We start from the raw sequence: 26,528 nt of genomic DNA on the forward strand, positions 1-26,528 counted from the left end.
ATCTGAAAGTCTTTTCAAATTAAGGAAATAGAAATCTAGGGAGTATAAACATTTGAAATTTCAGTGCATAAGACAGTTATTTCAAGTTCACACATTTTTATTCCAATTTTTCTTACTTTTTTATCACTAGCTTATCTAAGGATCTCTTTACCAGCATGAAGGAAAATTTGGAAGAAATCATAGCAAATTCCCAAATAATAGAAATCAAGCAATAAAAATGCCCAGTGTAGCATAATAAGGTAATAAATAAAGACAGAACAAAATTTGCAGTTTCACAGACGTAGCTGTACCCATCCTTGAAGAATGCTGACAGTTGTTGACTAACTGATACGTAGAATTTTTTAAAAATTTCTTAAAGATGAACTGTAATGGTTTTGACCTATCATTCCTTGCCTTTCTCTGGTTTTTATTTTTTAATTTTTTATAACATTTATTAGTGGTTTTGTCCTCAAATGAGATCATTCCTATGGAGCTGAATTCTAGAAGACAACAAAATGCACCTGAATTTTAATAGGGGTTCAAAATACATATGCAGCTGTCACTAAATTGTGCTATGTTTTCTGGATTTTCCAGTCTTGTAGGCTTCCTCTTTCATGTGGGTTATATTCCAAGGTTTTGCAGTAACATTTTGTCCATAAAAATTGTATAGAGACTGTAGGAACACTTCTTACCCAGTACTCCAGGGCAGGAATCACACCCGAGGTAATCCTGCTTTCATTTTTTTTTCAAACAGAGACAAACTGTCTGGGCAAAAATTAGGTTTGTCCTTTAGTGGCATACAAAGATTGATAACACTGTAAGAGACATGAAGTTATGCAAGGTTTGCTCCGGGGCAAGGTTGATAAAATGGAACACCCCTAGACAGCCATTACCTGATAGTAAATATGTTTCTCCTATAAAACTGTAGTGAGGTGTTTTAATGAAGGGTCACTCTGAAAACTGAAAATAAAAGTCTTCCTACAATCTCTGCTTTATTCTACTGAAAGTATATCCTGCATGGGTACAGGTATTTTGTACTTTTTGTCTCTTTTGTTCTGCTCTTGTGCCAAGGTCCTCCTTCCATGTTGCCAAAATAATAGGATGAAAAATAGGATTAAGAAATGTCAGTGTAGTCTTATTTTTATTTTAAAAAAATGAAAAAAAAAAAGAAGAAGGGCATACATACAATAGGATGGGGAAGGGTTATTGGTTTTGTTTGAGGTATTCTTGAGGTATTCTCCCAAAACAGTAATTTTTAATTTTTATTATTTAGAAAGTCTCTTCCAGTTAGGAGCAATGGTTCTTACCTATAGGCAAGAAAGTCTATAGGTAGGCATAGAATTTTATAGAGGGCTCCCATACAATAAACCTTTTACAGAGTGTTTTATAGGGATTGTAGCATAGTTGAAGAACACTCTCAAACAGCATACAACCATTCAAAGACACTATTTGTAAAATATTTACTCGAAAAAAGTACAGTGACAAAATAACTAGGGATGGTCTTTTGACAATGTAAAAGGGCTGAACCCAGTGGCCTATGGAACTATTACAGGAGGAAAACAGGGAAAGGTTGGGAAAATATTATGTCCCAGGATCACTGTAGAGCAAGAATTCTTTTTCTGCAAAAGTTTGCATTGTGTTTAGTCTGCTTTTGAGTTCTTTTAAGGTAACTTACTTTAGAGGATTTTTAACTAATAATATCCCATTAGTTTAATAGAAACACTATATGCTGGAAATGCAGTTCTTGCTTTTCTAAATTAGCTAAAATAGCTCAAGATTCTAGCCATGTACCATGTTGCACATCCTCTGCACTTATGTTTTCTTGTTTCTCTCCTTCTCCTCGTGATTTATGAAACTTGCACAAAGAAAGAGTTAACTGATCCATATACAGAATATACAAAGCCCAAAATTACTGAACTTGAAAAAAATGTTCCTCTAAATTTGTTTGGATTAGGAATGGTGCTGCATTGAACTATAACTATTAAGATTTCAGACAGAAGTATGTTGGTAAAATTTTAATTCTTGGTGACTAAATTCAAATTTGTGCGAATTGATAATGAAAGTAACCTTTACAGCTTTAAATGTTTTCAGAGTATGAAGAATGGTCCTGTATGTATCTCAGTGTCTCAGGATCTTAGGTAGAAATTCACAAGTGACTGCTGCTTTGCAGTTATAGGGTATGGCATATTATTCAAATTGAAATTACTTGTCACTTTGGAATTCTTTTCAGAGTAGTGAAATAATTTGATTATGAACAGCAGAAGTTCTACTTAAGTTAAAACTGCAGCAGGTAGGTAACTGGTTGGTTTGTTTCTATTGGGTCTAAAACAATGGGTATTTCAATACTTGTTGTTGATGACAGAGAAATTTTAGTTTGGTCTTTAATTGCTTTGCATGGTTATATGAGCAGTCTCAATTGAAAAAATATTTCTTATTTGGGAAACTTGTCCCAGTTTATTAGATACAATGAATATTAGAGCAACACTATTACATGCAGTAGTGTTCTAATTGGTCAGAAGAGAGGGAAATGCTCTCTCTGGACATCACAATAGTTTTGACACTTCTAGTTGGAAAGGGACTATTTTGTTTTCATTCTGTAAAACAACTTTGCAGGTTGCAACGAAAAAAGAATTAAGCTTAAGGTCATATTTGAAGTACAAACAATTATGTCATTTCCTATAGGAAAAATGAGATTCCTAGAGAACTTTCATCAGGAAAATAATTACAAACCCCATAAAAATTAGATCTTTCTCCTAATCACTTAGATTAAATAAGATTTCCCAGGTTCCTCATCTTTTGTGAGCTTTTCCTGGATGAATATCAGGCAATTGGAAAGGAGAAACAATAAACATTGGCCAGTGATGCCTAAAAGAAATTTGCCACATATTTCTTGTGCCAAGTTCAATGTAATCTCATTCCCTGTAAAAATAAAATGGAAAAAAATCCCCTCTGATTTGGTTTTCGTTGACCTAGGCCTCCCAGGCAAGATGTTGACTATGTAGTGAGTCCTTTTTGTTTCTTGATGTGTATGGCTGCTCAGAAAAATTATCTACATACCTAGTCAGTGAAAATGTTCAGGTTTTCATGTTTACCTACAACTGCATATGCGCAAATCATCATATTTCAGTGTTGTGTACAAGCCACTCAAATGTCCTCACTCATCTCTGAATGTCCAAAGCATGACGTTTGGTGTCATCTAATACCAGACATGCTGGATTTAGAAGAAGAGCTTAGATACCATTTTAAAAATATGTGGGAAATTGATGAAGTCTAGCTTATTACTCACTAAAGGCTTTTCTACACAGAAAAACACTGCAGACTCGGTCATAGTCTGCTCAACATCTTCAAACAAAGATGAACAGAAACCTCTGCGGCCCAATTTGTACTCTAGAAATTTTGGTCTCTCATTTGAAGAACTAAATAATATATCAATATTTCCCTCATTGCTTATTCTGAGACTATCTCATTGCTTTTGTGTTTTTAGGGTTTGGACTCAGTTTCCTTTATTCATTCATAAAACACCTGTTTTCAACTGAAAATTAAATGCTTTTGGTTGATTCTGATGTTTAAGAGAGGCACAAAGCTCATTTGTATGTACAACATGCATACTTTTAAGAGTTATTAATAATATATTTCAAGATAGCAATATTATTTCTAGAAAGGGCTTTCCAGAGTTCAGAGTTCAGTGCAACTGATCAACTAATGAAATCAAGTATGAGTAAAATATGGATTATGAAGTGGTGAGAGTAAAGTTATGTTTAAACTTTAAATGCTTTTTTTCTGCTAAATGTGACTTTCTTTCACATTTATTCCTCTAAAATTAGGAATACATGAACATCTTATTCCTCAGTTTTAAACGAGACTTTCTTCTCTTCTTGTGCTGTATTTATTATGATATTTTTCCAGACACTGAATTACCAATTTTTCTTCCATATTAGGATATATTCCAGTAACGACCTCTTTCCATCCAGTGATATACAATTGGATTTGCTCTCTAACATAGGAAAACAATGTTGTCACTTTAGTATTAATTTGGTTTAGTGCTCAGTTCAGCACATTACAGAATGTAATTTCACATGAGCATTTTCAGGGCTTCTCAAATTATAAATTTATAGCTTGAAACCTGGCTGAGAGATGTTTCAGTGGAAGGAATGCTGTGGACTGTTACCTTAAAACAACCATTCCACAGTAAATTTCTAGGGACTTACAGCAGGTGCTGGTCCTTCCATTTAGAATAAGATTAATGGCAGGTGAGTCAATAAATTCTTCCCAGTTCATTTAAAATCGCTGCTGCAGACTGGATACAATGGTGGGTATTGTCATTATACTTGAATTAATTCAGTTTGTGCTGTCAATTTACTGTCATTGTAAATTTGTGTTTTCAAGTCTCTCCAAACAAATTTCTGAAGACATTTAACAGTACAGGTCTTCAGGGAAAGTGCTAAATATTCATTTGCCACAAAGGGACCCACACCTTAGACAACCTTAGATTTCATCACAGGTTATAGATAGAAGAAGAAATTATACATGAACATTCTGTAAGCAGTTTCTTAGACAAAATTTTCTTGTGCTTAGATACATATTCACACAACAGATCATCATTACATTGTGGTAGGATACTCAATTTTTGATCTGAAAAAATTATTTAAAAATTCCTATGCAGCAGGATAAATTTATCACACCTCAAGATGTTTCCCAGAAACTGAGAGGAAGATGTAAACTAGTAAGAATCTAAATTAATTTTTTTCTTTAGAGCTTTATCCAGTATATAAGAAAACTATGTTAACATTCCTGCACAATCTGATTAAGATTGGGGACTTCTTCATGCAAACCTCTCAGATGAGCATTCTTAGGCACAGAGCTGGGAGGGTTTTATCATTTGTTAACAAAATAATGGCAAGTATCAATCCATGCCTAATCTTTCTCCTGGGTGCAGGAAATATTTGTCTTTCATTTTCTCATGAGCATTCTGATGACATTTAGCCAGGAATCTTAGAATATTTTCTGTCTACTGTCTTACATGTTTATCAGCCACTTATTCAAGCACTGCCTGTAACCTGTTCCATTCAAAATTAGTCCCCAAAGGAAGTTAAAGAGCTATTGCTGAAAGAATGTGTAACAGACACAAATCACTTTAGCTGAAAGGATTTAGGAAGCCTTCATGTTTTGGGACATGCAAGAGGATAGTTAATCTGGAAGATTAAGATCAGTCTCTACACGTCTGAATAAGAGGATGGGTCATGATTTCTCAGCAATCAAATTCTTTTTGGCCCCATGAAGGAAAAGCTTCTTATTGTATGGGTACTGCGGTTTTTCTACACTCTTCATCTGAGGGTGTATAAGTCATAGATTGGCAGGCTAAATGAAGAGGTAGAGCAGTCCTTTGAAAAGCAATAATGTCTGATATCCTGTCTGTAGCTCTTTCTCTTGTTCTTAGCTGAAAGGACTGAAAATCAGAAAGTGATCTTTCTTCTTTATTCCATTCTCCATTTCCATTAAATGGCCCCTAGTGGATAATGTAAAGAATTTTAGCTGCAGTAATATCTGTAAATGTTTGAAATTTTATTACATCTGTTCCTCTGATATGTAAGTTCCTCAAAATCAATATTTATCACATTGTTATGTCATCTCTTTTTTTTAATAGAAAAATGAAATGCAGACATTATAGCTTAGTGTTCATAAAACATTGAGTAGCAGAGTGTAGAACTCAAGTCACAGATTTACAGTAAAGTTAGAGGAAAAAACTTGTTAAATAAAATTCCTTATTAAAAGTAAACCTGATTTGCTGAATACTTTTTTCTGTACTTGGGTTGGAGAACAACTACTTTGTGATAACTGCATCATTGTAAAAAAAATCTGAAGGAGAGATCTCTTTTATAAATATTGAAGTCCTTTTCTGGCTGGGTGACTAACAAGCCATTGATTCTAACAAGGTTAAACTGTGCTTTGTCCTGTGATATGCTCAATCCTTTAAATCATTGTCTTCTTTGGTAATCAGAGGCAGAACAAAAGGATTGTTAGTTTTTAAATCTCGCCCAGCCAAGAAGACCCTGCCTGAAAGGGCAGAGACCCAAACACTGGAAAATTTAAGGTGGAATGACCTTTCAGAGGTCATTCAGAGTGAAGGCCAGGGATAAATGTACTTAAACAAACAAAGTTTGCCTTATAAACCCATTTCTAATTCCAGACCAAATTTCAAGATATGGTTTACTAGATTTATTTGAAGATGTATGTTTCATATCAATCACAAATTCAGTATTTTATACCCAGATCTGAACTCAGGTGAACAACAAAGCTTGGGAAGTAGGGAGTCTAGCAATCTAAGAAATTAGCCTAAAAAATAGTGAACAATGGGGGTCAGACCTTGAAAAGTAAAGGATTTTCAGAAAGGATTTTTTTCATGGGAAGGCAGAGCACAGCAGCATTGAGAAAAGCATCCCATTGCTCTATAGTGACCAAACCACATGAGTTCTGTGATTTGTTAGCCACTTGAAAATCATATATTATGCTTTTATTCTCTGCTGATCAATTTTATTTATTGTTGTATTTCATGTTTGATAACTGGGTATAAAAAATGACGAGAGGATTTTTTATAGCCCTAGCTAAACCTCTGTAAGAGAGTCATGTATATAAGCCTGAGAGAGATTGATTCCAGTGCATGTAGCTCAAAACCTGAATATTTTTTAAAAGTTCAGATTCCTTTTAGCATTTAACACAAATGAACAAAAATCTTCATGAAAATGCAGGGGATGATTGTTTTGCCATCCCTGACTCATAGTGACCAAAACAGAAGCTAGAAAGCTAAAGAGCCTAGAGGCATCACAGCTATAGCAGAGCAATTATAGTGTAATATGGGAAGGTAAGGCCTTAGCAACTCCCTTAATATCTATACAACTGTAATGGCCTTCATGGTCTCAAAGATCATAAATAATAAGGATGAAAAATATCCTTCTGCAATAATAGACTTTTGTTTCCTAATTTTCATAGGGATACCAAGCAATTATTCAGTAATTTTTATATATTTCCTGCCAGTTGCTGCAGGCGTGTCACTTGCTAGGGTAGCAATAACCCAGAAGAGCAGGACGTGGTGCAAAGCATCAGTCAATCAGCATTTCATTAAGAGTATGAAATGATGGCATGACATGCAAACAGCATTCAGTACATGTACAGATTGCACGCACCAAAGGGTAAGTTAAAAACAAGGGATCTGAAAGATAAGATTGTCCCTCAGATGGGTACAGATGTACTGTATTATTTTAAAGGCAAGAATAATTTAATCCAATTGTAAGTTCTGTTCTTATTCAGATCTAAAAAAGCAACTGTTGAATACTATGTAACAACACAATTACTTTCCTGAACAAAGCCTTACCTGAAAGCAAAACCACCCCATTTTTAGTTTCATTGAAGCACAAAACCTGTCAGTGAGTGTGAACAGTCAGCAGAAGTCAGAGATTTAAATGAAACACCTTAGGAATATAAGGCTCCATCATAAAACCTAAATGCACTATTTTCAGCAGTACTCACTACAAGGGAACGTAGGATATTCCTCCATCAGGACTGATGTTCTTGTAATTGAAGTTACATAGAAGAAGTCTTAGAGGAAATATTCACACTACAAATGTGACAAAGTCCCAAGGCCCAACTTCTGTATGGAAGGAAAGAGGATGTACTGTTTTCATTCACTGAGCCTCAGGACTAGAAGAAGATGGGTAGAAAAGATTTATTTTTTTTTTTTCAAAAAAGGGACTCCTAAGAACATCTGAGGAATGACCGACCACTAGGTCTGACTTCTATGTTGATAGAAAATACATAGAAAAAGTATGATCATTCAGATTGTATTCAGCACCTTATCATACAGTAGTCTTACCACACAGTCGTATACCAACACAGATTTTGACCAGGGAAATTGTGCTTCAGTCTGTATACAGCTTTCCTAAAGAGTCTGAGAAAATACCAACAGAAATGGCCAAGCTGCTTGCATTTCACATAGTTCTTTACAGGGTTACCCATCAAAGGCTGAGGAAACTAAATTCTTGGGGGAGCTGAAGTACGGCCCCATTTTCAATTAAAAATATATTAGAAAAAAATCCACCTATTGTATGAGTACCTGAACAGTTTGGAGAACTGAGAGATTGTTAGTTAAGACTTATCTGGGACTTCACTATTCAATCAATAAACTATCTGGAAGCAAAATGACCAGAGAAGTAATACCTTTATTAGATATTATCAGTAAAGACATTAGGGTGCCACGGTGTACGAACATCAGCTCAAGTACAAAACAGCAAATAGACCTGAATTTTGTAAAAAAACCAAAAAACTCTAAGGAAATAAATAGAGTGATAGGAAGATCTACATCTTCATTATTGTTGAGCAGTTCTCACCTTCACATCTCAAAGTGAGAGAATGGAATTTGAAGAGGTGCTACATGGGCACTAGGAATGTTTATTAAAGATTCTTTTTAAGGAAGGTTTAATGGTCTGGGGTTTTTCAGTCTGTTAAAGATATATTTGAAAGGAGATATGATAGATATCTTGTAAAACCATGTAATTGGTTAACTGAGATAAATCAGAAACTAGTATTCATATGCACAAAAAAAATCAGAAAACAGTAAACAAAGATACATAGAGTGTAACTAAATTATAAATTTATTGATGTATTACAATACAGTGGGAATGCATTTTTATTACATATTATACTAGCAATCACTTCAGTCTAGGCTAAGGTAAATTTTAGTTGACTACCATTTTTTGATGGCCTGGCTTTATTTTAATACCCTGGGGTTTTTCCCTATTAAAAAAAGAGGGTTCAAAAAGCAATGTCACAATACTGATTTAGTCATGTCTTGGAGGAAATGGGTCAATATTTTTAGCACACATAATACTTGCAGGATAATTTCTTATAAAGAAATCTGCCACCTATAGAAATATTTATAGAATTACATTATTTGAAATAAAAGCTTTTTATTCTTTCTTTTTCTGTCATTTGATTCACTTATGAGACACATTTAGATTTTCTAATTGGACTTAAACCCCTGATGAAACTTTCAAATGTATATGTTCTTCCTCCAGAACCAAGTTTTTTCAGGGGCCTGAGTGATGGTTGGAAAATGAGAGCACAGCCCCACTGGAAATTCCTGAGCCCCATAAGGAACATTTGAAGGCTAGGAATATATGTTTTACAATTCCAGTTTTATGTATTGTTTTGTGCTCTAGCAGGTTGTGGGTTGTTTTTTCATTTATCTCTGCCAACTATTATTCTCTCAGCTGTAAATCTTGTACTCCTCTGCTTCCATGTTTCTTCTTACGCTCATTTCTTTTCTTCCTCACATAAGAGATCTCTTTTTTCTCCTGCCTTTTCATCTCTTGTTTCTATTTGCTTGCTTTAGAGTTTTTTGGAGAAACTTGACTGATTTTATAGATTTAGATTTGTCTTGTTGCTACTTTTTCAACAAGTCAGATTTTATTCCATTTTCCTCATCTAAAAATCTGAACCATTCTTACTTTTTTAAATACAGCCTTTTGCTCCCAAGTATTTCTTACCCCCATAGCCCAAATTCCGTCTAATCAAACACAGCTGTTAGAGTCATATTCTTCTCCTTCTATGCTTATTACGATATTTTCTCCAAGTGGAATCAAACACAAATGTCTCACCACACTCTATAAAACATAGCTCCATTTCCTTACTGATTTCTCATTTCCTAATCTCTTGTGATTCTCCAAAGTTGTCAATCACTCTACATCAAATCTGAGATAACTTTATTGATTTCCACTTTTATATTTTCCCACTCTTGAATTTTTCCCTATTTCCTAGAATGCTATCTTACAGTACTTAAAGCATTGTCCTGAAAAGAAATCATCTTCCAAATTGAAAGTCTCACTGAAAATTACATAACTGGAATTTTTATGTCTACATATCTATGTTTGTATCTGTGTACACAAATGCTCCTACATAATTTGAGGGTTTTTCTCTGAGCTTACAAGGTCCTCAGTCAAACACAGCATGACATGTTGATTTATTTGTCTAATTGTGAATGTGCTGGTAAACAAAGATTTGGTCCATGAAAATTCTCACTCTTCTATTTTATTGCCCATTTTAATTTTTAAAAATTTAAATATTAATCCAAGTTTCAAAAAATAAATCCTTTTTTTAAGCTCAATGTTGTGCTGCTGGTAAACTGAAGAGCATTTTAGTATATATATACTGCACCTGGGCACAGCACATCAGGTCAAGTGAGGCTATCTCCATCAACTGCCGGCTTTATTGCTGGGCAGATTCTAAAACCAGGCTGTCACCACGACATTTTTATGAGAATTCCTTTGTCGGGATTTTCTTCTCCTGAGAAGCTGTGAGGCCTCAGCTTCAAAATGTAAACAAATTACTAACTGCTGCTGTAGAATGCAACAGGTGCTTCCTTGATTGGTCAATGTTGGATGTTTCTACTTAATGACCAATCAAGGATGCAGCTGGGTCAGACTCTCTGGGAGTCACAAGACTTTGTTATACATTCCATTCTATTCCTGTCTTGCCTTCTGATGCATCTTTCTCTTTGTTCTTTTAGTATAGTTTTAGTGTCGTATTTTTTAATATAATATACATCATAATATAATAAACCAGCCTTCTGAAACACGGAGTCAAAATTTCTCCATCTCTCACCCTTGTCCTGGCTGCCCTGAAGACCACACCAGGCCACGGGTCTTTCTGTGATAAAGGAAAACTGATGATATTTCATATTTTAAACATTCGTTATTTTCCAGGTGTGATGGGGGAATATGAACCAAAAATTGAAGTCCATTTTCCTTACACAGTTACAGCTGCAAGGGGAACTACTGTTAAGATGGAGTGTTTTGCACTTGGAAAGTAAGTAAAGATTCTTTCTAATTAGATATCATTGTTTATTAAGATGAGACATGCTTGATTTGTGGTTTCATTATTTTGCTGGATTTTTTTTTTTACAGATAGTCCTTATTGCACTCTCAAAATAACCAATTGACTAAGTAGCTATTTATGAACTCCCTGCCCATCCATTTCTGTAGTCAGGAATTCAGTCAAGTTAACAGTGTCTCTGTCAAAATGAAAAGTATCAATCACTTAAACAAAAAGCAGAAAGGTTTTTTAATGAAAGTTTTACCAGACTCGCACCCATTCATTCACAGGGATACTATAAACCAGCAAATTAGACTTTTTCCTGTAAAAATGTCATATTTGGAGAATAAACAAACATTAATAGAGTTTTTCTCCCCTCCCCATATTAATAATTTATGCACAAAGCTAAGACCATGGTGTCTTGATCATGTCCTAACTCACTTTGGGGCAGTGCCCACTCTGTAGTTTCTACCTGGCCTAATAGTACTAGTACAGAATGGGTGTTTGCTATTCATGTCAAGGGGTTTCTATATGTTTGTAGATTACAGAGTTTAGGGAGAGGAGGTATGAGAAACTGAAAGTAAAATTACTTCTATACAATATTCTGATAACAGAATATAGGATGAAAATGATAACATTTCAGGTTTGTGGTGGCAGTTACTATTAGTTACTCAAGCTACTATTATAATTGTTCTCAAGAATAAGAACGGCAGTGTTAGTATACAGACAGACAGAACTAAGAGTCATTTCTGGTGATTCAAAGAGATTCTTTCTTCTTCACATTTATGCTGCTAAAAACAGATGTACCTTCATTGATATTTCTCTAGAGACATATAAAAAATTATAACATGTAGGGTTCTTTCAAAAATATCTCATCAAAATCTGCCTGATGTGTTAAAAAAAAAATCTCACTGTATTGAATTCTTTCCAGGTCCTTTTCATAATGATGTTTTTTTGGACATCTTCCCCATAGTCTCCAAAGTTATGCTGTTAAATATCATATACCCTGCTTGCTTTTATAGTTCATGGCTTATCAAAAAACATAAAAATTTCTTACAGCATGGCCATGATTAAAAAATAAGGGAAGGATTTGTCTTTGTAACTCCTTTGGAGGAATTTCACAAAAGAGTAAGTCTGAGAAATACTATATCTTGCATACAAATTCTTCTTATTTACCTAAGGAGGAGCAAAACATAGGAGGTTAGGGGTTTTTAGACAAAAGCCTGTTTTCCTGAGGATCATTCCTCCAGCTTGTTCAGCAGGTCTGGTTTTCCAGAATGACTTTTCAAAGCCTGTCTCTACTACCTGAGAGGACTTTTAAAATGTTTTCTAGTCCTTTTGATCTTCATGTGTCACTGGTCACTGGATTTTTTTCTGTTCAGATTTTTCTCTTAACAGTTGCTAATTACTGACTGGATGATATATGTCTGAAAATTACTCCCTTCTTACTGTTTTTTCATGTTTGACCAATGCCGAGATGTTCTTAGTGTGCAGGTCAACAGAAATTATACACAAATAATTAAAGAGAAATTATGACAAAGTTTTTCAGTTGTATCTATTTAGGTTCAGTGAATTTGATGAAGAAACCGGACATAGCCAAACCAGTCCAAACAAAAGCTGGGAGACCACAGGCCACATGAAGGGAGCCATTAGCGACAGAAGCTTTTGCTAATTCAGTCCCAACATAAATGTAAGCAGTAGTTTAGAAAACAAATGTGAGACAAGAACTTTTGTAGGGTAGAACATAATTCTTGTTTTACACAGTAAAAATGAGGAAAGAGGTACTTGACAGAGGACAGTAAAACAGTAAACAGAGAGATTCCCCGAGATGCTGAAATAAATGAAAAAAGGCTGATGGCTCCAGGCTCTCTCCTGTCAGAAATACTGCCAAGTCAATAATTGGCAGTGAGGCCCTTTTAGACTCTAGGCTATGGCTGAAGAAGTAACCAACATATTACTTCTTATTTTCCTCATTTTGCTGGAATTAAATTGCAGTTGCTTACAGATTACAAGTCAACTTTCTGATGAAAAGGAGGTATGACACACATTGTCCTCTGCAACCATCACTGAAGGGCAAGAAGCAGACCTACTGATACCTTCTGTCTTCAGCATCGTGAGATTTAGTAAACTCTCTCAAAAAGATTCAATCATTATTCAAAAAGGAGGGTGAAGTTGACAGGAAGGAGATTAACTAACTTCAATTAGGTTATTTCCTCTTTTTTACTTGGCATTAATCTTTAAAGAAAAAAATCAGGACCACCTGAATGACCAATGAATTTAAGGTTACCTAATAAGACCCCATGTGCTGCTATAGTAATGGGCAGCTATTTTTACCATGCACATTCCTTATCTTCTTTTCCCAGCCATTAATGCACAATCAAATCAGCTGAGCTGAAATTGCTTTCAACTTGATATGGTAATAATTACATGAATGACATTTCAGGCACGATTTGAAACCTGGAGGCTGAGGTGAGAAGTAGAAATGCATCAAATTTCCTATTCATTTTCATAATTTTCTTTTTTTTGTCCCCATTTCTTGTTCCTAATGCCCTGTAGGGGTTGCTGCTTGTTACATTGCCACGGGTCCCATTTGCTAAACTGTATCAACAACAAATTTGTTCCTTTTTTATTTAGTATTTTGAAACTTGATATTTTGAATTCTTATTGTAAATAACGCTGGGTTTATTCATCTTAAAACCAACATGCTGATGGTTTTCTCATGCTTTAATTTAGCTGTCCGAAACACTCTGCTCTCTCCACTGTAATTGTGAGAATGACAAATGTTCCACTGAGATTTCCTGAAGTAGGCATTTGGCAAGTATTCTAGGAAGATCCTAGTCTTTAGTTACTGATTAATGATTTATTAATAATGTTTAGTTAGCACTGTCAGTCACTATAGCTAAAAGAATTAAATAAATTGAAGCTCTGAAGCTTTTGTCTTCAAACTAAAGTAAAATATCCTAATTGCTTCACGAAGATAAATTTTCTGAGAAGGATTTTATTCTGACCCAAGTAATATGTAGCTGATTCAGTTACAAGTGAAAATATTATGTTCCTGATGCCACTTACAAAAAGACTTGGTAACTGCTAAAGAATTCAAAGTAATGCAGGAGTGAAATGTCTCAAGATTATCTAATTTGCACTAGATAACAATTCTTATCATAAGCATCAGTCATTGTCTAAGAAATCACTGCATAAATCAGTGATTTAATGCTGAGGTTTAACAAGAAATGAAAAACAGAGGAGCCAAATAATACTGTCTATATTTCAGAGTGTGCATTTTGCAATTACTGACCTTTTGTGTTGTATATATATGCTGGCCCAAGGATGCTTTTATGGGCATATTCACTACCACGTCTACACAACAACTTATGTTTCAGTGACATCTATATTTCATATATGTACCTATATATAGCATACAGATATGTTTTCTGCCACCCATTTAATTACATTATTTCCATTAGAAATACTTGAATTTTTTTCTTCCTTAACAAAACAGGGGATCATATTTTTTAAAAAATGCTGCAAAAAGCACTCGCAATAACAAGGTATTAACATTTTCCATTTATTTTAAACTTTTCACAATAACAAAAATACTTCTTTTTAATTTGCAGAATTGCTACATCGTGAGTAGTATTTACATAAAATGTTGTTAAAATAAATAATTGAAAAGAAAAAGAAAAAAAAAATCTGAATGGAAGAATTCAAAATATCTAAAATAATGAAAATAATCCTAAACAGCAATATGTTAATGTTTGCTTTTGAGTAACAGTTTTCAGTGCTTGTGTCTTCTCTTATTTAAAAAGACAAGCTAATTTTTTTTTTGTAAAACTAATAAACAAGCTAATGGGTAATGAGGTTTCTGTTTGTAGTCCACATAATCCTTATTTTTTATGTCCATTTCAGTGTCAGACCTTAGATTTCTTATGTAAATCAGAGAGACAGATCATGACCTTGTTGTTCAGAAAAGTTCTGGTGAGGAAGATATCATTTTCCTAGGTGACACTTTTGCACAAATTACAGCATTCTTGGCTTTTCCTTCTCCAGAAATGCAACTTTTAAGACAGTGCTTTCTGTGACAGCAGGTTGCCATTTTAATTTTCTCTCAATTGTTACTGACTTTGCTTTCAGGAACATATCTAGAGGCAACTGGTCTGTTCTTTATTTTCTTTTTTCATGTTCTTCATTCAAAGAAATAATTCTGGTGCCTTTGTTTAGCTGCCCATTAGAAAGAGATGAAATTAATGCTGATGACATGCAAAAGGACTCTGAATTCCATCCCCACTATATGACACATTCATTAATGAAGCACTTTGGTGACAGCCATCCAAGCATCCTTCAGCTCTTCCTTACTTATGTCATAAGTAATTTTAACACTATTATTTTAAATACAGGACTTAAAGGCAGGCATAGATGGAAATCTACTTTTTATTTTGAAGCCTCAAAATGAACAAGTTTTCATAGTTTGAGAAATGATACAGGACTGGTTTGTCCAAGCTGTCATGAAAAGCTGTAAATTCCTGCCCTCTTCAATGAGCCCAGACCCTTGGCTGCAGAGGAAAGCAAGAAAAGTTCAAGTGTCAGAAACATCTTTCTTTTTTTCCCTTTATTATTCTTTCTGGCATATAACCTTAAGTTGTCTTCTTTCTTCTATATGAATAATTCTACTCAAACTCTTTCACACAGATTTTTAAATTTTAAACTGTGTATTATGCACACACCCTACCTGACCCTCACACGTCAGCCTTTTCCTTAGTGCATTTTTGTTTGTGCATTACACCAGACTTCTATTTTATTTTCCATATAAAAGTCACATTTCATTGGTTTTCTGGCTGTAGTCAGAAAAAAAAAATCGAATTTGTATTATGATAGTGCCAGGAGCCAATTTTGAGTGAATAATCGTATTTTATTTCTCATTAAAACAAATTACAAGATCTGGGGTATAGCAATACTTGTAGATTACCAGAGTTTTCAATCTTTGCTCTTAAAATAAGGGCTGTATAGACTGCCAAAAGGATTATTTTTCTTAAAAAAAAATAAACAAAAAAGAGCTTTATGCATCTCTTTATTTATACTATGGTTATTTTTGAACCACACAGATCAACACATAGATGTTTGAATCAAAAGCATCAATAAACAACAGTGGTGGCAGACATTTTTTATGACTCATTTGCTTGTTTTTCTGTATTTTTGTGAGACTATTTTATGCTTATGTTATTTCTGAACAATGATAACATACACATAATATACCAACATTCTTTTTAAATGCTAGGTTATTTCATTTTGGCAATGTCAAAACTATGTTTTTGTTTTGAAATATACTTAATGATAAGAAAAAATTAACAATATTTATTTATTTTATTACTGAAGTACAATGAGGCAGTTTTGATAGGTATGTTGTTAATTTTTCATATTTAATATTGCATTAATAATTCTATTATTAATGCAATAGTTTGGAAGGGATTTATAGCTCAGTTGTAAACAATCATCCCATATGTAGTAGGGCTTGCAAGAACTCAGCTGAAAATCCTTTTAAATATCTTGCTTTCTAAATGAAATGAGATAAGAAGAAGGTGAAGCTACATATATTTAAGTCACACAAATTAATGAAATTTATGACTTTTAATCTAAGAAACATTCAAAAATGTTCTATTGAAACAATGAACTCTGAATCAATTCAAATTAATACATGTCTCAAAGTTTTAAATCTGCTAAATCTAGTATTTTTGTTACCTTCTGCGCCTGTTTTCCTTTTACCAGACTTCTCTAATTTTTCTAATTGATCTTCAAGATTTTATTAGAAATGCTATCATTTGTTTCATGTCACTATCAATATTTTCATTGCAAACTATATACCTGTGGAGGATGCACCATTCTGGAAGTGTTTAAGGCGAGGTTGGATGGGGCTCTGAGCAATCTGGTCTAGAGGAAGGTCTCCCTGCCCATTTCAGTGGGGTTGGAACTCAATAATCTTTGTTTCCTTCCAACTCAAATCATTCTATTAATCTAGGTAGAGAGAGCATACTAAATATTTTTCAATATGCAGAAATAAAGGCAAAGTGTTTGGATAAGTGAGTACAGTACCTGAGCAAAGATCAGAGGGGCCAAATAAAAATCTTTATGGTCTGGTGAAGAGCATTTGATTGTAACTGTATAGAATTGCGTGAAGTTTCAGAAGAAGTTATTTTTTGCTGGTGTGGCTCATTGAGCCAATGACAAAGGGTAATGGCTATGAAGCAGTTTTCTAGATATTGCAAACATTTTTGCAGGTACAAAAAGATAGGCTTTATAAGTCCACGTTTTAAGGGGCTGTTTCAGTGAGATATGGCAAATATCAATGATGAAGAGAATAATTTCAGAAAAGAAGGTTAAAGGCACTCAGGAATGAATCTTTGGTCAGAGGTTACACTGTACCTGATTCCTTTTTTTTCTTCATCTGCCACATAATTATATGATATTTTTGGAGGAACAAGAAGTTCACAAACAATAATTTTATAATGAGTCAGGTTGCACATTTCTCTATCTAGCACATGCACTTATCCATCTGGTCTCTACGCACAGGGGAATAGAAGATTCCAGCATTGCACCATTGTTTTCTAACTTCAAAAGACTGACTTTAACCCTCTCTGCTCTTCAAATCTGTAAAATAAGGGTTTTTACCTTCAGACCACCAGTTAAAAAACCATCAGCCATGTTTTGCACATATTTCTCTTTGATTTCTGTCCTTTAGTTGACTTATTTTGGCAAATTCAGTATTACCTATTGGTCTTGAATATTTCTGAACAGGTCTTCCAAGATTCTTCCTGCAGACCTGGCAGAAGACATGTCCTTTTATGAACTGTTAAGAGAACCAGACAAGATGTTCCTGTAACCAGACCCCTTCCCAGTAATCTAGTGCCAGAAAAGTTCTCATGAGGATTTCTATTCTGGGACCAGTCTCTAATCTAACCTAAGTCTCCTTGTTATCAGCATGAATCTACGTCTTTCTTCAGCTCTGGTGTTGTGCTAAAGAGTAGCAGAGCTAGTGTGCTGGTGATACTCAAAATTAGCCTCTGTTAACTGCATTGCATTGAAACCCAGGGGCTTTGGCATGAGTGAGCAGTCAAGGCAGCAAGCAGCAGAGGAGTATTAGCAGGTATAAACCTGGGAATGGAGCATGCTTTATTGGTGTGTATATATATGTGTGTATATATATGTATATATATATATATATGCATGTGTATATATACATATGTATATATGCATACACAAAAACAAAAAGGACAACATCATCTGGGATATAAATCAGGCTTCATTGTTTTTAGAGCGAAGTATGACAGTTATGACGGTTCTGTTGTCAATGTATTTGGGATATGTCAGCAGATCTGTACTTTTCTCCCTGAGGATAAGCTATCTTTTCCTTGGACAACTGTATGAATCTTCTCAGGGAGTGCCTCTTTGCTAAGGATTCTGATAGATCATGGAATAGCTATTCAGCCCTGGAATTTGCTTAGTTATTGTCTTTTTGGAAATATTAAGCTACTTGTACTTTTCCATGAGCACAAAACAGTTCCTTTCTCTTCCCACAATAGTGGTGGCACACAGAAACACCTTTGATATTAAAGATAACACGACAAATCATTCTATCTTGGCTATACACCCAATTCGTTGTTGGAACTTGAATTGAAATTTTTGGTCATTTTCCTACATATAGCAGAATTACTGTGGGAACAAGGCATGCTAATAAATTTGCATTTTCAAGCCTCAAGCTAATTCACAGTGTAGAAGTCCACAGATAGTAATTTGCCTCTTCCATCAAAAAACCAAGGTTTAGCATGATGTTCTATTTTTCATCTACAGGTCACAGAGACATGAATTGACTGGTTTCTCTTTTTTAAAACAGAGAAACCATGCCACAGAGTATTAATCTAGTCTCATTATCCACCGTAAATGATAGATACAAAAAATGATATAGAAATACTTGTTTCTAAGTTACATCAGACAAAAAATCACATTACTCCATGTCCCTTGACACCAGTTCTCTCTACTGTAAAAATATTTTATTAATTCTATCAGATGCCAGATCTGGAAGCTGTGGAAGCCACTTTTAAATTTTATTGATAACAAAATACTTGCAAGAAGGAAATAAACACTCTCTGCAGAACATTTGTCAATGTTGTAAGTAGGGATGTGCTTTCCCCTCAAGATAAGCTTGTGACGAGAGGAAGGAACCTTTTTAAATGCAGACATGAGATCTTTAAGTTGAGTTTGTTTATATGACAAAATAGATCCAGGACTCTCTTTTTTTTTTTTTCCTTTTTTTTCCCTTTTGATAGCACAATTTTTTTATCAAATAAATATTTCTAAGACTTTCATCAGATTCAAGTTCATTTTCAGCTCATGTTGAATAAGTATTTCTGTTATAAAGTGCCAGAGCAAGACTTGATTTTGTTCTAGATTTTCAGGATGGATTATTTCTGTTTTCTTCTAAGTGGACTTGTTTTTAAATAGACTTTGTAATATTGTTACAGATATTGCAATCATTCATAGCAATGTAATAAAGATTCTTCAGTAAATCTCAAGTAGCATTCCCAGGCCTCATTCTGCCTCACTCTAAAACTTTAATTTGATTACTTTTACTGCATGGCGTACTGGAAGTGGGAGAAAAACCTACCAAACTGAGTCCCTGTCAGGAGAATATCACTCTTGAAGAAGCAATATTACCAATCCCTTTTCTTTCTCTCTCAGAACCCTTGAAGAAAATTTATAAATGTTAGTAAAAACTGTGTTCAGTAACTTGCACAGCTTTGCAGCTTTGCTGTAAGTTTAAAGTTGGTTTGGTTTTGGTTTTTTTTTAATTAGTATTCCAAACTTACTATCCAGAAGTATATGTGTAGACTTTCTCTCTATGTCAGAGTCTGGGATGATCAGAAGGAAAAAAAATCTAGCATTTCTCAGGAGAAGGTCACCACAGTTACCACTGTTATGTTTTTTTCAGGATTTGCCACAAAGAAATATAAATATCTATGATACTATGGCACAAGAGCCTTAAATGCAGCACTTCTGGAAATCATCACACTCATTATCTTCAAACTCTTTGTCTGACCAGCAGGTTCAAAGCCATCTTGCACTCTTAAGATATTCTAGATTTATTTGCATTTACATCCTCATGGATGATATGTCACGATTTTTTGGGATTTTTGGACTCATTGTAACTAGTCTTCCTGATTCTCCTTATCTGCACACGTACGCTGTTCATACCTGTACAGCAGAGTCAGGACATCCTAGATCAATGTGCTAGCTAAAGAAAATCTGCCTGGGCAAAACTTAGGAGAGAAAAATGACACTAAAGTTCAGTTATAAAATAACACAAGGCAAATAAATACAGTTCTGTTGCAGTACTGTGACCCTGAAGATCTGTATGAACACCTCCCAAATATGTCATCTTTTCAAAGAAATTTTCTGCTTCAAAGCATTGTCTCTTAAAATCATGGATTCTTCAGGTATTATCCCCTTTAGTAAAATAGTAGGTATCATATATGTCTTTTGCTTTTCAAGTTGTTTCAGATGCCTCTTCTCAACAGCCTTGATCAAGTCACAGGCTGGTGATAATTTACCTGTCATGTCTTTAATACTTTTTAGAAGAATGTCCACTTCAGAATACCCCCAGCCACATGCTGAGGTAGGGTGTGATACAGAGACTAGAAAAAATGGTTACTGGTTATCTGAGGGAAAACCAGAGCATATTTCCATAATTTCTAATAGATATGGTGGCTCAACACCTCCCCAGTCCCACCATATAAATACCATTCACAATCCTGTGATAGCAGGAATACAATATGGAGTTTTTCAATGAGGACAACGCTGAATACATAGGAAGAGATGTTCAGCTTTTTCGTATTAAATTTTTACCTTTGCTATTGCCATTTCATCAAGAGTGAATACCATTACCTAACTTTTAAATGCAAACCCAAAAGGCTGTAGAATAGCTTTTCCACTCTCCTCACTTCTGTCAAACCAATACCTTTTCTATTGTGGTCTCATTTGATTACACCTTCATCATGTGACTCATTTGTTCATGATTAACTCAAATTTAAGAATTTGGAAAAAAATTTAAATCACCAAAACTGTTGGTTATATCACCTAACTTAGGTGATTGGACAGCTACATTATCTAAATTTAGCTGTTGAATTGTTAAGTGTGGAGATTGAGACATCAGTTTTGTCTCTGATCAACCAGTAAAGAGGAACTGTGGAGTATAATTCACTGCAAATAATGAACCATTACAGAAAATAAGTCATCTTTATACATGGCACTATTTTACATGCTAGAGATGCTCTAAAATGCCATAATTTAAAGTGTGAAGAGAATGCTGTGGAGCTGGATATGCAGCCAAGCAGGCACTGTCCTTGCTCTGTGCCATAAAGAACAAGCTAACAGTGGTGATAAGTGGTGGCATGTCCACATTAATACATGACACTCATATATGCAATAGATATTTTTAGCATAGTCATGGTCCTCTGTTGAAGAGACTTGCAGACCTGGACTTGTACCTGCACACTGGCTTCAAGATCATCATCATTTGCTTCTATTCTCTTTTAATTTTTAAATCACTATAATCACGACTGCTGTATTTCATGCACTAACTATATTTTAAAAATCAAATGAAAGGACAAGTAGTTATTGTGTCTCATAAAACTCTGAACAGATTTGTATGGGACATTCTAGAGGTAGATGTCCGTGGTTGATAGGCATTCCTGGAAACCATCTGACAGAGAGAATTACACTATAGTCCTCAGCATTTTAGCCCTCATAATTATCCTATAATAATTAAAGATGTTTAATTCAGTTGCAAGACAGGAGGGCATAAGAAAAAAAAGTGTTTTTTTCTAGTCCTCATTGGCATGCAGAGGTTTTCAAGATATATTATGATGTGCACCTGTGGGTTTGAAGACGCAGCTCAGAATAGTGATGCATGGCAAAGAGAAATCAAGTGTAGCGGAATTGAAATTACCATAGTAGATAAAATATTTCAAAATTTCACATCAATCTGTACCAACCAAGTACAGAAAAAGTAATCTATGCATTCCTATTTAAACTATTCTTGAAATCCTAAGAGCTCAGATCCAAGGAAAGGGTATTTTAAATTTCTGACATTATTCCTATTTCTACCTCATAGTTTCCCAAAATAAACATGTACTTTAGGCATGTCATAAAATTCTTTCACATATGAAATTGACAGGAAGAAGAACAGCTTCCAATAATTTTTAAAACACGTTTATTTCTATATTTTATTGAAACTTGCGAAGAATTCCAACTAATTCAACAGCAGTAATCTCAAAAAATATACTGCTGAAAACCAACTCTTATATTCTCTTCTAAATGCAAAAGTAAAATTGTAACTCATATTTTCTTCAAATTCAAAATGTACAAGCCCACAGTAATGTCTATCACAGTCACCAGGGACCACTTAGGGTTTTTATTTCAGTCTAGTTTAATGACAAGTTTAAAGATGGTATTTCTGAAATCAAGTAGGGATTTTCTTGGTGGTAATAAGATTTGCCAGCAGTATTCACAGGATTCTTTCCAAAAGTGAGGAGAAATCTTGTCTTTGAACTCAAATGAAACTCAAATCAATTTATTCACAGGAACTGATTGTGAATGATGTTACAATAAACAAGGAAACTGTATTCCCATAAATATCTGCTGAGACCAGAATAGAAATGGATTATATTGGTAATAAGATTCAGTAATTGTCGTAATACGACACGAAAAGACGACACGGACACTGCTGCTCTCCAGGTGAACAAAAAAGAGGGACCTTTATTTTCTGACTCCAACATTTATAGTTTTCCAAAAGTGACAGTGGATTGGAGGGTGACAGTGCCACCTCTCCAATGACACTGGACAGACCAAGAGTCCATCAATTCTGTCCTCCTCTATGAAAGAATGCAAAACATAAGTTGTTTACAGAACTGTGTGTGAGAAATTTCGTTACAAGAATGCAAACATCAGAAGGCTTAGCAAAGTCTTAGAAAATCAGGGTGACAAGTAATTATGCATATTACATTAAACTTATGCTAGAAATACTTCTGCAGTTACTCTATTTTTCAAAAATCTGTGGATCATTTGAAAAGATTAAAAATATGCATATGTTAGCTTTTATGGTGGACTTTAGGAGTTTTCTAGAACAGTCACACAATTTTATTCTTTCACATTCTCACTCATATGTTTCATTTCATTCTCACAGAAGTCACAGAGGAGAAATAGGTATAGATATATTTGTATTTCAGATGTAAAATTCATATATCACTTGTGAGTTATGCAAGGAAAATAGGCTTCATTAAACAGAACTACAAGTTGCCTGCAAATACTGATTTGCACAATGGGAGTGCTTTCCTTTGGAATCATTAAATCTGCACAGCTAAAGTAACTTTATCTCCTCAAAAAAATCCCCTTACTACCTCATACTGATGAAGAAATAATTGAGTTGTTTTAAAATATGCTTCCTAATGACCCAGACAACCAGTTGCCTCTGCCTTTGCCATGTTACACACATTTACTTGCAGCAGGAAACACAAAAGCAAATTTTTAAAAAATCGTTAAATGCAATATAAAGAAAACTTTCCAAATACATGAATTTCAGAATAATCTTATAGCAGCTAAATGAGACAATTTTCATGGTTTATAAGATCTTGACTTTTTCTCAGAAATATACACCACCAAAAAAAATCCTTTTACTAATGCTATTTAGCAGAACCCATTTTCCTCCATGACAACAGAGAAGCATTTTTGTCACTGATTTTACTGGAAGCAAGGTTGAAGGCCAAATAACTATCAAAAGGCAGAAAGCATGACACCCTTGAGGTCCCAAATAAAGTGTATCTGCACACTCATTTCAGTCATAAAGCAGCAGTTGCTGAGTCCTATTACACTGTACCAACATAAAGAATTCCTATGCCTACTGTGGACTTGTGTTGTGATAAATAATGATCAATTAAACTCTTATCTGTCCATGGTGGATGTTTTGCAGCCAGAAATCATGACACAATTGTATTCCATATAAAAAGAAGACAAGCATACAAGGAGTTAACTCTCTAAGCTGAATGTAAAAACAGAAGACTTGCACAATCTCCACAAGTCACTCAATAAAGAGTTTAAATTTGAATATCAGAATGAAGAGTGCAATAAGAAATTAAATATGAGAGCTAAAGAAGGGAGAAAAAGAAACTAAGATTGTTATTTGTACTACATCTGATATATACGTACAGGTATTAAAGTATAGCAAATAAAATGTGTAGTTAAAGATGTGAAAGGAATAACATAATTGCATCAGAAAAAAATTCCCTATTTATCCTTCATATTTAACATTTAACATTTTGAAGTACTTGAATCAGATAGGATTGGGAAGCTCTTTTGGTCTTCTAACTGAAAAGTATGTGAAATAACTTCTTATAGGAAAAAATATTTATAAATCAGAACCATACAATCTGCAGAAAAGCCCTCAAACCACACCCACAAGACACCAAAATTTGAAATCAGTCATCAAGAAATAAATTTAAGGTTAAAAAATGAGAAAGCTACAAAGTTGCTATGGTGATAGAGGGAAGGAAAAAAACCAAAAAGAACAGGTCTCGTGATCCACCCCTATCACATGATCAAAAAACATTTATAAAAAGAAAAATATATAGATAATTAGAGTGCTGGGGAGAAAAGAGACCAGCCTGTTTTGTCTAGAAAGGAGAAACTAAACCAATTCCATAGAGATATTTCTTCTGTGACAGACAGTGATAAAAGATCATTTTGCAATAATAACAAGATATTGCAGGAACCATGTGTCAGAGATTAATACATACACACTCACAATAAAGTTCATTTTGTCAGGTTAATTAATCAGTCCAGCAAACTGATAAGGGAAATAATTCTAGTCTCTTTCTGGTGTATTAAAATGAATTCCATATTGGGACTATATGTTGGTTTTGTAAGGTAGTGATATTATTGGCTCAATAAAATTCAGTGATATGTAGCACTCAGGAGTTAAAATTTGACAAATCTTCTGATAATCAGGTACAAGTTTGGGAATCGTCTTAATCACTATAAAGTTCTAGAATTTGGAGCATCTTGTCGGCAAGTTTGAGTACAACTGCAGTAATTCACATTATTGCATGTGATTCTAACTACTTGAAGAATAACCAGAACTTGCTTGTCACATGCTTATTTTTTGTGTCTCAAACTGGATACCCTGAAATATTAAGAGAAAGGTGATATTGTTAATGAAACTTCATACATTCACAGCAAGTGAAAGTCAGCAAATCATGACAGCAATTCATAGCAGTTTTGAATTTAAACTGAATAAATTTGAACTATTATGAAGTGCTTTTCCTCATCTAAACTGCCACAAGGTCCTGTGTTTATATCTAAACTTAGACTTGAAATAAATACAAAATATGTCTTTCCAAAGTTTCCATTTTCTGTTATGGTGTCCTCTGAGCTTCTTGTGGAGTACCTGAAGCAGTCCAGTTTTCAGTTCAAAATCAAATAGTTTTTATTGACAGTTCTGGTTTTTTTCTTTTTTTTTTTCCCTCTTAAATACCTGCCATATTTAGAAAAATGTATGTCTGTACCATAAGGCCCCCTGGATGCACAATGGCTGATGAGTTTTTGAGCTAAAAAGGAAATTTTATGAGTGCAAACACTATTTAAGGCATTTTTTTCCCAAGTGTGAATGTAAATGACCCAGGGTCCTCACAGACCTCTGTGGAACAGCAAGTTACAGTGAAAAAACCTTCTGCTGCCACAAGCAAGAGTATAAGGCTGTGAGACAGGAACAGCAGTGCCATTAATATGTCTTGTCACACAACCAGTTTTGCAATTTGAAGAATATTATAAGATAAATATCTTCAAACCTGTGGTCACTTAAATTTGCCCAAAAAAGAAATTCCCCACCTAGACACATCTTTTCATTGATTGACCTGAACTGCGGTTTCATCGCAGGAAAATTGGGATGTTTTGGAATTTGCTAAGTTCATCCAAGTTTTGAAGTTATTTTTGTTGGCCTATGGAGTGGCAGCTTTCAGGAGTAAAGCATAGAGTGCTAAAGAAACTCTGGAGAGAGTGATTTCAAGTGATTTATTTGATCTCAGTAAAAACAGTCTTCCCTGTGGATGAAAGAGACACATTCCGTGTAGCAGTCCATTTATTAAGGATTCCCTATAGAAAATGAACTAGATCAACCATTATATGAACCTTAATTGCGATTATGTTTTATTGCTACTTAGATTATTAAACTACCAGATAACAGAATCTATACTCTCAATAGTGGAAGAGTGTTAACATTAATTTTACTAAATATTTCAGCCCTGTTCCAACAATCTCTTGGAGGAAGGTTAATGGTCATAATCCAAGTAAAGCCCGCCTGAGAAAATCCCAAGCTGTGCTTGAAATACCTAATGTGCAGCTAGAGGACTCAGGAATGTACGAATGTAAGGCTGAAAACTCTCGTGGAAGAAATGTCTTCAGAGGACAGCTACAAGTATACAGTAAGTGTAACTGCGCACAGTATTGTCCTGAAATGCTTTGTCCACACTTAAGGCTTTGGTCACATGTGAAGCATTCCAAGGTTCAGCAGAATCAAGATACCTTGATTTATAGACTGGACACCTTATACCAACAATACTTTTGAACTAAGGTATATAGTATTATTCCTT

General features: G+C 34.4%; 1 protein-coding gene across 7 annotated transcripts in view; it reads left to right on the forward strand.

Annotated features, from left to right (window-relative positions):
* Positions 1-26,528, forward strand: part of CNTN5 (contactin 5) — a 600,552-nt gene that overhangs the window by 447,234 nt on the left and 126,790 nt on the right. For all 7 annotated transcript variants that reach the window (XM_038141215.1, XM_038141204.1, XM_038141258.1 and 4 more), the window contains 2 exons: positions 10,734-10,836; positions 26,179-26,360. In XM_038141215.1, coding sequence (XP_037997143.1) covers positions 10,734-10,836; positions 26,179-26,360 — 285 coding nt within the window. The remainder of the gene's footprint in view (positions 1-10,733; positions 10,837-26,178; positions 26,361-26,528) is intronic.

Source organism: Motacilla alba, chromosome 1 (assembly GCF_015832195.1).
Source record: "Motacilla alba alba isolate MOTALB_02 chromosome 1, Motacilla_alba_V1.0_pri, whole genome shotgun sequence".
Lineage (NCBI taxonomy): Eukaryota > Metazoa > Chordata > Aves > Passeriformes > Motacillidae > Motacilla > Motacilla alba.